Source organism: Humulus lupulus, chromosome 2, assembly GCF_963169125.1.
Source record: "Humulus lupulus chromosome 2, drHumLupu1.1, whole genome shotgun sequence".
NCBI lineage: Eukaryota > Viridiplantae > Streptophyta > Magnoliopsida > Rosales > Cannabaceae > Humulus > Humulus lupulus.
The window spans coordinates 89,362,239-89,375,564 of NC_084794.1; the positions used below are offsets into that span (position 1 = coordinate 89,362,239).

General features: G+C 38.2%; 1 protein-coding gene across 3 annotated transcripts; it reads right to left on the minus strand.

Moving 5' to 3' along the window:
* Positions 1-545: 545 nt before the first annotated feature.
* Positions 546-8,476, minus strand: LOC133818187 (uncharacterized). Of its 3 annotated transcripts, XM_062250920.1 has the most exons (6): positions 8,197-8,472; positions 7,925-8,053; positions 7,137-7,226; positions 6,791-7,023; positions 6,583-6,630; positions 546-788 (listed from the first exon to the last, which is right to left on the minus strand). In XM_062250920.1, the coding sequence occupies exons 1-6, from the start codon at positions 8,294-8,296 to the stop codon at positions 591-593; spliced, it is 798 nt and encodes a 265-aa protein (XP_062106904.1). In that variant the 5' UTR covers positions 8,297-8,472; the 3' UTR covers positions 546-590. The 3 variants fall into 3 exon arrangements, 2 of the variants coding, with proteins under 2 accessions (XP_062106904.1, XP_062106905.1); XM_062250921.1 differs by lacking the exon at positions 6,583-6,630 and having other exon boundaries at positions 8,197-8,476; XR_009885818.1 differs by lacking the exons at positions 6,583-6,630; positions 6,791-7,023; positions 7,137-7,226; positions 7,925-8,053; positions 8,197-8,472 and adding an exon at positions 908-6,576.
* Positions 8,477-13,326: the final 4,850 nt, after the last annotated feature.

Consider the following 13,326-nt stretch of genomic DNA (forward strand, 5'->3'; position numbering starts at 1 on the left):
AAATCTTTTTTTACATGTAGTAATTGTTGTCCAATTTGGTCCACCCGCTATCATTTCTTTTTTTCTCATTTGAATTTTGAAAGTTACTAAAAATTAGAGACAGGGTCTTAAACTGTAGAAGGAATAGTTAGGATTGTCGCAGTAGCTAGCAGTGCCCACGCCATGGCCTGTCTGAAGGGTTAAGCTAAGCAGGTCGTCTCACCATAAACAGCTAGGCTTAGGCAGGTCCCATACTAGCCCTGCCCCCAATCCTAAACGCTTTTACAAAGGCTAACCAAGCTTTTTAACAAGTCCATTCCTCCGGCTGCACAAGAAATATTATTTTGTTTAATGAATGCCGACTGCTATAGGCAGATGTCAAATGTGTCCGCTATGAGAGTTGTCCTTAGCATTGCTTTGAATGCAATCACCTGTTCGAACAGTATTCTGATAGAAATAAAAACTAGTATAGTAATTGTTTCTATAAACAAGTGAAGACATGAAAAGGGCATGGTGTCTTTTTTTTTTCTTGCAATGCCATTGAAATGGGATGTTGACTTCTAATCTGGATAAAAAAAAATTGGTTCATTTTTATTGTGCATATTTAAGCATTAAACACTTAGTTCAAGCTGTTGTACTTTTAGTTTCTGTATGAGTCTAAGTATAGAATAAGCTCCTTGACTTGGACTAGGTAAAGACCACCAACCGCCAAGAATTCCAACAAGAGAGAACTTTTGATCTCTTACTTCCACTCTTGCAAGGCAGAGAAGCTTGTAGTCTTGAACTTCGACTTTGTGTGCATACACTGACTGAAATACATAATGCCAACCAAAGTTAGAAGTGGGATTGTAACTATATAAGCTTATACTTGCTCAAGATAATGAAGTTCAATGAACTCAGCAATGAGGGTTGGTATGGGACTTCTCACTTGTAGCAAAATAGATGCAGTTCATGTTCATTGAAAAAATTTCATCATCAAAAGTGTTCAATCAAATAAGTTTATATATGGCCATCTGGTTCATTTTAATTTGACACCCAAAGGTTCAACTGGAGAACAGGAAATAAATGAATCAGTGGCAAAAAAAACTTGACAGTAGCAAGAATAATAAGGTTTGACATGGTAATTACTTTCTTGGTTTTACCAATTCTCGTAAAACGAATATTAATATGTAGGTTTGATGGTTTATGATAACATTTATCAGGATATTAAACTATTAATATTGTCTTTTTGCAACCCAAGTGCCCTAAATGGTGTAGCAGCACGATCATTTCCGACTTTTGTAAGATGAATACACAAGTATATATCATTTTACAATATTAAAAGTAAGGTTTATACATTTTTAGACCACTCATTTTGTTCCATCACCTGTTTAAACATTGTATTTTGATAAATTCTTTTTTGGACCCAATGTTTTGTAAAATGGTTCAAATAGACTCTTAATATCAATGATTTTGTTTTTGTTTTGAATTGTTAGTTTGGTGAATTTTTTGTAATTTTAGTTAAGAAAACTTTGATCAAAATCGATTTAGAATTATATTTGAAACCTTTTACAAAACACAGGTCCAAAAAGTCATTTGTCAAAACACAAGGTCCAAATAAGTAATTGGACAAAACACAGGGTCCAAAAAAATATAACCTTTAGGAACAGAAAGAACAACAAAAATTTCCAATCTTATGATGCAAAAACTGCTTAAAACAATCCATTTAAATAGTGTAATGATATATGAAGAAAATTGTTTATTGCATTGAAAATATAACATCTATTTATACACAACTAGAGAAGTAGAAGTTATTTTAGGAAACTAAATCAACCAATTAATCCTAATTGTCAACTAATTAACAGCTAATATGCACACTATTACACAACTAATATTCACACTATAACACTCCCCCTCAAGCTGGAGCATAAATGTTAATCATGCCCAGCTTATTATAAAAATAGTCAACCCGAACCCCATTTAAAGCTTTTGTAAAAATGTCCCCTAGTTGTTCTCCAGTCTTCATATATCCTGTAGAAATCAAGCCTTGTTGAATTTTCTCACAAACAAAATGACAATCAATTTCAATGTGCTTCGTTCGTTCATGAAACACAGGATTAGTTGCAATATGAAGAGCAGCTTGGTTATCACACCATAATTTTGCAGGTACTGAAGTTTTAAGTCCTACTTCAGTCAATAATTAATATATCCACATTATCTCACACACAGACTGTGCCATAACTCGATATTTCGACTCTGCACTAGATCGTGACACAATGGTTTGCTTTTTACTCTTCCATGAGACCAGATTCCCTCCAACAAAAATACAATAACCTAAAGTGAATCTTCTATCTACTTTGGAACCTGCCCAATTTGCATTTGAGAAACACCCAATATGAGTGTGTCCGTGATTCGCATACACAATACCGCGTCCTGGTGCTCCTTTCAAGTAACACAAAATCTGCTCTAACGCTGCCCAATGATCAATTGTTGGGGATGACATAAACTGACTTACAACATTAACTGAGTAGGCAATGTCTGGACGAGTCACACTAAGATAATTTAACTTCCCAACCAACCTTCGATACTTTTCAAGGTCTTCAAATGGTTCCCCATCTCCTGTAAGTGAAAATTTGGAGTCATTGGAGCACTACAGGGTTTTGCCCCTAATTTTCCTGTTTCAGTCAATAAGTCAAGGACATACTTTCTTTGAGATAGAAAGACACCTTGTTTACTTTGAGTGACCTCAACTCCTAAGATATACTTTAACACCCCCAAATCTTTCGTGTGAAATTGAGTATGAAGGAAAGATTTAAGAGAAGAGATTCCGCTAGTATCATTTCTGGTAATAACAATGTCATCCACATATACAACTAACAAAATGATGCCAACTTCTGATCGTTTGTAGAACACCGAATGATCAGACTTGTTTTTCATCATACCAAGTTTCTCAATAGCTTGACTAAACTTTCCAAACCAAGCACGAGGATTTTGTTTCAAACCATATAAAGATTTTCGAAGACGAAAACTCGTCGTGACTTCCCCTGAGCAACAAACCCAGGAGGTTGCTCCATATACACCTCCTCCTGAAGATCACCATGAAGAAAAACATTCTTGATATCAAGTTAATGTAAAGGCCAATGATGAGTAGCTGCCATTGAAATAAGCTGAGCAGATGTCAACTTTGCAACAGGAGAGAAAGTTTAAGAATAATCTACTCCATAAGTTTGAGCATAGCCCTTGGCGACAAGACAAGCTTTCAATAGAGCAACTAACCCATCTGGATTGGCCTTAACCGTGAAGACCCATTTGCAACCAATAGCCTATTTCCCTGAAGGTAAATCGACCCAGTCCCAAGTACCATTATCATCTAAAGCATTCATCTCCTCTAGCATTGCAGTATGCCAACCAAGATGAGATATGGCTTCACGAACAGTCTTAGGAATAGAAATAGAATCAAGGGAAGCAATGAAAGAGCGAGAGGAAGACGACAAGTTATTATAAGAAACAAAAGAAGAAATGGGATAAGTACACTGACGTTTACCTTTGCGTAATGCAATTGGAAGATCATCGCTCGGGTCCGGATCTGATGACGAAGGAGCAGGTGCAGGACATGAATCAAGAGGATGTCACCTGGAGTAAACTTGAAGAATAATAGGCTTCACAAGAACAGGTTGCGAGATCGGTGATAGGTCCAAGTTAAGAGAAGATGTGATAGAATAGACCAACAAATCATCGTCCTCCCCCTGACGAGTGGGAACAGGCAGAGAAGGGAAATAAGGTGTATCTTCGAGGAAAGTGACATCAATGGAGACCAAATATTTGTTAAGACTGGGACAATAACACCAGTAGCCTTTCTGAAGACGGGAATAACCAAGGAAAATACATTTCAAAGACTTGGATCTAATTTAGTGACATGCGGACGAACATCCCGAACAAAACAAGTGCTACCAAATATCTTAGGGTCAACAGGGAACAAAGACTTTTGCGAAAAAAGAATTTTGTAAGGTATCTCACCTTGATGAACAGAGGACGGTATTCGATTAATGAGAAAACATGCTGTGGAAACTGCATCAGCCCAAAACGGTTTAGGAACATGCATTTGAAATAAGAGAGCTTGTGCAATTTCAAGAAGGTGTCTGTTTTTACGTTTCGCCACACCATTTTGGGATGGGGTATCAACATAGGAAGTTTCATGAAGTATGCCATTCTGAGTCATATAAGATTGAAATAAAGCAGATGTATATTCTTTGGCGTTATCACTTCGCAAAGTATGAATTGAAACATTAAACTGAGTTTTAATTTCAGCACAAAACGCACAAAACAGGGAAAATAGCTCTGAACGACTTTTCATTAAAAATAACCAAGTTACACGAGAATAATCATCTACAAATGTAACAAAATACCGAAATCCAGGTTTAGACAAAATAGGAGGACCCCAAACATCAGAATGAACTAATTCAAAAGGAACACTAGCACATTTATTGACTTTAGGACTCGAACTAAGACGATGATGTTTTGCAAACTGACACAACTCTCAATTTAAGGAAGACACTGTACTATATTGAGGACAAAGCTTCTTTAGTAAAGGGAGAGATGGATGACCCAATCGACAATGAGCCTCGAAAGGAGAAGGAACACTCGAGCAAGCAATAGAGCTGGGTGGCGATGTATCAAGAGTGTAGAGGCCTCCAGATTCATAAACTTTACCAATAATCTTCTTAGTCATAAGATCTTGAAATAAGCAATGATCAGGAAAAAATGAAACACAACAATTGAGATTACGAGTGAGTTGACTGACAGAGAGTAAATTAAAGGATAAATGAGGTAAATGTAAGACAGAAGACAAAGACAACAAAGGGGTAGGAGTGATGCTGCCAGACCCACGAACACACGATGGTGACCCATCGGCTAAAGTAACTGTAGAAGTAGAAGCAGAAGACTGAAATGAAGAGACTAGAATTACCTGTCATATGATTTGTAGCACCAGAATCAATGACCCATTTTGAGGATAAGGAAAGAAGGCACACATTAGTTTTACCTGAATCAGCAATAGTAGTGATAGAAAGAGATGAAGACTTAAGTGATTCCTGATACTTGGAGAACTTGGCAAACTCATTAGCAGAGATAAGGATTGATTTGTCAGAGGTATCACTATTAGATGCAACATTAGCTGAGTGTTTATGCTGGTTTTTAAACTGTAACTTTCTACACTCAAACTTGGTGTGGCTCGGTTTTTACGATAGTTGCAAATAATGCCTCCAGAATCCAACGTTCGAGTGTCAAATCCTTGTGAACTACCTCCTTTGTTTCCACTTGGATTAGAGGATCTCTCAGGCGCATAATTATTATTGCGAATTACCAAGGCACCATTAAGCGAAACAGGTGGTGTTATTTCCGTGCGGAGGACACGACTAAAGACATCTTGTAAGGAGGATATATCAGTCCCAGAAAAAACTTGTGCCTTAGCAGAATCAAACTCAGAGGAGAGCCCAGCTAGAAAGCTCATAATAGCCATTTGCTCTCGTTGTTTTTGTTGAACCTTCACGTCGGTACCAAATGGCAGCAACATATTAAGCTCCTCATACGTCTTTTTAAATGCCATAAAGTAGTTTATAAGTGACTGATCTTGTTTTTCCACACGGTAAAATGCTTTGCAAACCTCATACATACGAGAGAGATTCCCTTTTCCCGAATACAAAAATTCCAAATAATTCATTAGTTCTTTAACAAACTGACAATGATTGATCAAGCCAATTAACTCACTATCAATGGAATTTCGAATCTGAAGGAATAAGAATGCATCCTCCCTGAGCCATGTCTGTCTCGAATTACCTTTGTCTTTAGGAGGATCATCAGTCAAATGGTCATCTTTGTTGATACTTCGTAAATAAAGCCGAATAGTCTTACTCCAGTCCAAATAATTTGAACCATTCAGTTTATGGTCCGTGATTTTAGACATAACAGGAACCACATCAGATACCACGGATTTTGTCTCAGCCATAACCTCAAAAGAAAATATGGAGAAAACAAGTAAATAAAGCCAAGAAAAGGAACTTTCTAAACACAAGAATTGAACAAAAACAGATATGAAAATGATCGGAGAAGAACACAAACTAGGCAGAAAAGTGTCAAGAAGGACGTGGGGACCAACCAGAGTCGAAAGCACGGCGGCTGAACAGCGCACGCGCCGGCGCGTGGGGGACTGGGCAGCGGGCTACGGGATTTGGACCTCGGACGGCAGGATCTGGTTGGTCGGCGGCTGGGCAGTCCTTCTGTGCCGGTGGTGAGAACAAAAGAACACTCTAAATAGGGTTTCCGAAATAGGAACCCTAAAAATGAAAGAAAATTAAACCCTAATTGCAAACCCCAATTTGTGATGAACTCTAATTTCGAATTTCAAATCTCAAACCCAGAACCTGGCTCTGCTCTGATACCATGTAATGATATGTGAAGAGAATTGTTTATTGTATTGAAAATATAACATCTATTTATACACAACTAGAGAAGTTATTCTAGGAAACTAAATCAACTAATTAATCCTAATTGTCAACTAATAAACAGCTAATATGCATACTATTACACAGCTAATATTCACACTAAAACAAATAGAAAAGCAGTCACCTTTACACCAAACAAGCTAGGCTCTTGGCGCATTGATCGATGACACAGCTGCAATATTTAAAGTTAAAGTCAACAATTTTGACAAAAGCAACAGTCTTATTATCAAATTTCCTATTCCTACTATTAACACCGCAACTAATATTATTATACAGGCCTTCACTTAGAAAGGGACGCCATTAATGCAATGAAAATACTTAGGCTTGCTAACCTCGTCGACAAAAACATAGACTGAGAAAGGACTGGGCTTTGTGCTAAAGAGGAAAAGTAGAACTTTGAATGCAATTAGCATTACAGGATCATCCAAATGTGAGATCACAGTGACAAGGAAAAAAACAGGCAACCAGAATCTCTTAGCAAATGTCCAAAAGGCATTTGAATCTTCTTCTACACCTGAAGCACCCCATGATTCTTGATGATGCTCATACACCAAATTATCAAAGTCTACAATTTAAAAGTTCAAAGAAAGGAAGATTAAGAAGTGTGTCTTCTATAACATTTCAAATAGACACAAGTTTCGTAAATTTAACTCGGTTTGCATGTGTATTGATGCTTACCGTCCATAGCATAAGAAACATGAGGAGCAAAACCCACTAATCCTAAAACAGTTGACACTGCAATAGCACTTCTGAATCTTATTTTACTTCCTGAAAAAATCCCAAAATCACACAGACCAAAATATTTGTTAGTTAACAAACCAGTATTGAACATTATAAAACAACTGCTTTTTCTCCCCCTAAAAAATAAATAAATGAACGGTGGAATCTTCTAATAAATAGCCAACATCAATAACTAATTCAATGTCTTGGCTTAGAAATTCACAATAAACTAATTTCCACAAATGTTTATGAAGACGAAGATGACGGATCTTCAGCAATAACAAAAAGCATATATTATGACAAACAGGTAACCGAATATCACTTCAAGAAAGCATACAGATAATTGAAATACACCCCTGAATGAACAGAGCAATGCAACTGAGATCAAGCTTGTAATGTAGTTCTAATCGTTGAATGAAGTAAACCCAAAAAACCAACTTAAAAGGGATTTTCATTGATATCAATAACCCAAGAATCCAATTAAGCCAATATTAAGCCTATAATGTAGTTCTAATCCTTAACTATTGATTGATCATATAGTCATATTGTAATCCAAATAATATTCATTCCTCTTGGGCATAAGCATTGGAGCTCAAACTCTCTCTTCAAAGACAACTTCACAAACCCAATTGAGTAAACACCATTACTGGAAGTTTAGCATTATAATCAAGTAACAAAAACACCAACAATCAAATACTTACAGCGCAAAACACTTTCTTTTTTTTATTAATTTTCAAAGAACTTGCCTGGTATATAGAAATTCTGAAAAGATTTTCTTTGGGTATTTAATATACACTGAAACCCTGAGACACGACTACGCAATACAGGTTCAAAGCCCTTCATCAACCGCTTTAAAGGCTCCCATTTGGTATACACTGTGTATAAAAAAGTATACACATACATACATAAATATATATATATATATATGTGTGTGTGTAAATCAACTTCTTCTATCAAAATATAAAACTGACAAATAAAAATGCCTAAAAAGAAGTTAAAGAAAAGAAAAAAGACTTACAAAATTGTCTGGGAGGAGAAGTGAATGAAGAAGAAGATGTCATTGCAGCAAGAGATTGCTTAAGTGGATAAAGAAATATTCTGGAAGTGGAATAAGCCATGTTTGAACTAAAATCATTTCAAACCTTTGTAACCCTTCAAAATCTGTAATCTTAATCAATTGAATCTTCCACAATTTCGTCTCCTTTACGAATTGGGGGAGGAATCTTTGATCGAATAAACCGCTCACCCTGGCCCTGATGAGACTCGGATTGAGAATTAGAAAAGTGATGTGGCTTCTACACTTTTCGTCAACATAAAACACGACATGTCGTTTATTTATAATCATAATAGCCAAGCTTCTATTGTAATAATGCTGCTTATCTTAAACTCTCATTGAATTTTATTTTCTTTTTTAAAAAAAAATCTCTTCATTTTGATATTTTGATTCTTCAAATTGAGAGTAAGGAGAAAAATTGAGGCAGAAGAATATGACTAGTTGTTTAAGAGTTATTTCAAAATAGGGATTTTTTTTCCACAAATTTAACTCTTTTTTATTAATAAATTTTAGGATAAATAACACTTGGGGTTTCCAAGCTTCATCACTTGTATCACTTAGGTCCCCAAACATTCTTTTGTGGCAATTAGATCATCAATCTTTATATTTTGGCTCACATAGGTTTCCAATGTTATATTTTATTAAATAAAGTCTAATTTATTTATAAGAGTAAAATGAGATTTTTAACCAAAGAAAATATATATAACACCAATTTTTATCTTTTTAACATTTTCAATTAACGAACTATTACTAAATATATTATTTTGGTAAATTGACCTAAATATTCTTATCACTTATATTATACTTCTAAATATTTAATATATCACTTATATATCTCTTTTATATAACAAGTGTGTAGATAACATAAATTTTTTGTTTTAACGGTTTTTTATTTTTTTAGTGTTAACTTTAACGGAATATTCTTATATTAAACAGAATATTCTTATATTTAACAGTTCGTTTGTAAACACTTAAACTTAAATAAAATAAATAATTAAAAAAAATTAAAATAAGATATTTTTGAGATATTTTATAGTGATATTTATTTTAAAATAATAAATAACTAAACAAATTAAAATAGGATATTTTTTAGATAGTTTACATTAAACATATAGTATATAATCTCTTGTTGTCACTCCTAAATTTAAAAACTAGAACAAATATAAACGTAAACAAAAATAAATAAATTATTTAATTAAAATATGATATTTATTTGAAATTTATATGACATTAATATAGATTTAATAAAAATAATCAATAAATTCTATAAATAAAAATAAGCAAACGTACATATTGCACGTTGCTTGTATCTAGTATATATATATATATTAATTAGTTTATTTTTTTAATAATTTTTTTTACATACTTTAAATTTCAAAAGCATGAGATTTATTAAGGGTGCATCTATCTAACATTATTTTTTTTCTCACAACAGTTTTTTCTTCATAAACTCTTCGTAAATTGTTAAAAATTATATCCACCTTCGTAATTTATTGCTTAATTTTATTTTATTTTTTGTATGTGTGGAGTTTTTTTTAACAATTTAAGAGGAGTTTAAATAGAAATGTGTGTAGTGAGAAAAAAAAAAGATATATATAGAACCACCCTTAAAAAATTTCATTATTTCAAAAATTTAAAGTATATAAAATGTGGATGTCAAAAGTCCACCAAGGAAAAAATCTCTGATCCCTGATTGAAATACATGGATAAGGGTCACTTAGTCCTGCTATCGAGCTTAGGCCTATAGGTCTCACGAGACCATGTTCTAGCCAACACTCCCAAGTGCCCCGCAGGTCTCTACCTTACTGAAGACTCGAAGGCTCACGACACCCTTGTGTGTCTCGTGCCCCTGGGCCTTGTGAGGCCCCCGCCTCACGCCCACATGTCGAGCGTCCATGTGCCTCGCGAGACCCTGCTTGGTTGAAAACCCGAGTGCCAAGCTCTTAGGAGTCTTGCTCCCATGCGGCTCACGAGGCCTCCGCCTCGCAGAAGACCAAATCGCCTTGCGCCCAGGTGCCACGCACCTTTGCGCCTCACTGAACACCAGAGCGTCTCACCAAAGGCCTCGCACCATGTTCTCGCGCCAAAGGCCTCGCACCACGGCCTCGCGTCGAGCGTCTCATCAAGGGCCTCGCGCCAAAGGCCTCGCACCATGGCCTCGCATCGAGCATCTCATCAAGGGCCTCGCACCACGGCCTCGCGCCAAGAGCCTCGCACCACGGCCTCGCGCCAAAAGCCCCGCACCACGGCCTCGCACCACAGTCTCATGCCAAGGGCCTCGCACCACGGCCTTGAGTGGGGAGCCTCGCCTCACGCCGAATGTCTCACCAAGGGCCTTGCATCAGGGGCGCCTCGCGCCTAAAGGGTGTCCCGCGCCTCGGAGGGGCCTCGCGCCAAGAGGGTCTCGCGCATGGGGGCTGCAGGGCAATGGTCTCGCAAAGTGAGACTCTCATCTCACACATGGGCACTATGTCTCATCGCATAGGCAGCAAGCCTCGTTGAAGAGGCCTTATCTCTCTACCTGAGATAAGTGCCACCAACGAGGCACCTCTTTCCCTGTGGGTATCATGAGATGTAGAGTCAAGGACCTCTTGAACATGCATTCAAGTAAGGTTAGGGAATGCCTCACAATGATTCGGTATGAAGTCAGGAAAGATACGGAATACACTTATAAACCAAGAGGAGTTAGACTACGGACACAATGTCCACGCCAGACAAGTAGTGGCAGTAATAGAGGGGTACATGGTAAGGACTCCCTCAACACGCTTATGAGGTCTGTACTCGACAAGTAGTGGAGGTATAATATGGAACCAAGGAAGGGGTACTTTTGCAGACCCCTGACACGTACTAAAGCCGACCACCACTCCTCCGACACCACTATCACCTGTGCTACTACCTTGACGGTGTACCCATGTACTATTTTGTCCCCAAGGACCACCGTGTATAAGGGGCCATTAGAGCCCAACTATAAATAAACCTTCACCCCTCAAAATAAGGGGTTGGAAAATTCATTGTATACTCAGGCTATTAAGCAATATACGAATGTTTACTCCATTGTCGGTCTACACTTGTTCTTCCTCAAGTCTATTCCTAAGTTCTTATCTAGTTATCTTCCTACTTACCTTTGAGTTTTCTGACCTAACATCGTTGACGAGTTCTCACCATCAATAGTTTGGTGCCGTCTGTGGGAAGAACAATTAACAAGCAGGAGTTCTTCCATTGATCCACTAAAAAAACATGCCAGGGCGTTCAAAACACCTACAAGACCACCAAGAAGCGGAGGTTCACCTAGACAGAACCCAGCTAAGGGTGTCCATGAGGGATCCGTCCTTGCCGATGAATGGAGGTGCAACAGATCTACTTAGAGACAAGGGCGAAGAGGAAGAAGTATCATCCCCTGGCATTCATCCTACATTGGACCCTATAATACATGTCGTTGTTCCAATGGATGGTCGTACAACTCACCCTCCACCATGGCCACCGGTGGCCCCAAGTTCGAACCATCATGACGCGGGTCCTTCCCAACGAAGGCATGGTAAATACCCACGAGTACACTCAGTGAGTTCAATTTCCCGATATCGTCGCTACAAAGAGGAAATACATGACCTACACTTGAAAAACCAAAGCTTGCAGGCCACCGTGGAGAACATTCAAGAGGTACTCAACGACCTGTTACACAAAAATTCTGAGGCTCCCCTCTCTAGGCGTAAAGAGAGGGAACATATACGAAGAGAAGCCACCATGCCCGTGGACGGGGGAAAAACGCAAATCTCCACTCGTCGTATCCCCCGCCCAGGACGCGAGGAAGATTCTACACAAACGGAGCAACTTGGCATGAACCCCACCTACGGGAAGTGCGAACTCAAGGCAACCTCCAAAAGAGCTTCACCAAAATTGAGGGATAAACATAACAGAGAGGGTCTGAGGTAAAAACAACACCCCCTACAGCTCCCCTGATAGACCCAACCAAAGCAAGGGTTCACCCTAAGAATCCATGAGACTCCTTAAACATAAAGATAAAGGAATTAAACAATGAAATTCAAAGCCCTCGAAGCAAGATTACCGCTGCACCTAGGGGGGCACAGAGATGATGAAGAATTTGACCGTGAGTCGCCCTTCACAAGGGAGATCCAGGTTGAGCAACTCCCCACCAGCCTCAAAGAGCCTCGCATGACTCCGTACGAGGGCACTACAGACCCAAAATATCACTTAGACACTTTCAATAACCTGATGAAGTTAAAGGGGGTCAACAGTAGAGCAAAGTGTCATTACTTCGTCATTACACTCAAAAGAGTGGCGTATAAGTGGTTCAAGAGGTTAAGGCCAGAAAGAATCAGGTCATGGCAGCAGTTCTCTGATGAATTTCTTCAGCAGCACCACGCGGTCTGTGACTATGTTATGCCGAGTACCAGCCTTGCTAACATAAAACAGGGAAAAAGTGAAAGCCTGGAGAGCTATATCCACAAATTCAATATGGAAGCAACTAAGATGGGGAGTGCGACTAGAGCAGAGCTCAAGATGGAAATCACAGCTGGGGTTTGTTCTGGAAGCAAGTTATGGGATAACATGCTCAAGAGGGAGATTACAAACTTAAAGGAATTCTTCAAAATAGCCCAAAAGTATATACGTGTGGAAGAGGGCCATAGGAACTTGCATGTTGAAGAAAGCAAGCCTTCCTCCGATCATCCTTCTACCAATACGTCTAAAGATTCCACATAGAAGAGATTGTTGTGATAGTGGAGTCACTGATCAAGTTGAAAATTGGAAGAGGTTTACAAGAAGGCTTCAAGGAAGAGGCAAGCGGGCTTCAGCAAGGATAACCTCTGATAAGACTCCCTTTATATGAGTCGCTTAGGAACCAAAGAAGTCATCACAGTCGGCCTCAATAAAGATCCAAAGAGGTCACCAAGCTGATTCCAAAGATCTGAAATTGTCAGAGAATATAAAAAAAAAAAAAAAAACAAGACAAAGTGCTTGGCAAGATAGACCCCATCAACCACTTTGGAGGTGTTTAACCTCGCAAGCCTCAACAGGTACCCAGCCTTGTGCAAAATAAGCATCTAACCTCGCGAGCCTCAACAGGCACCTAGCCAT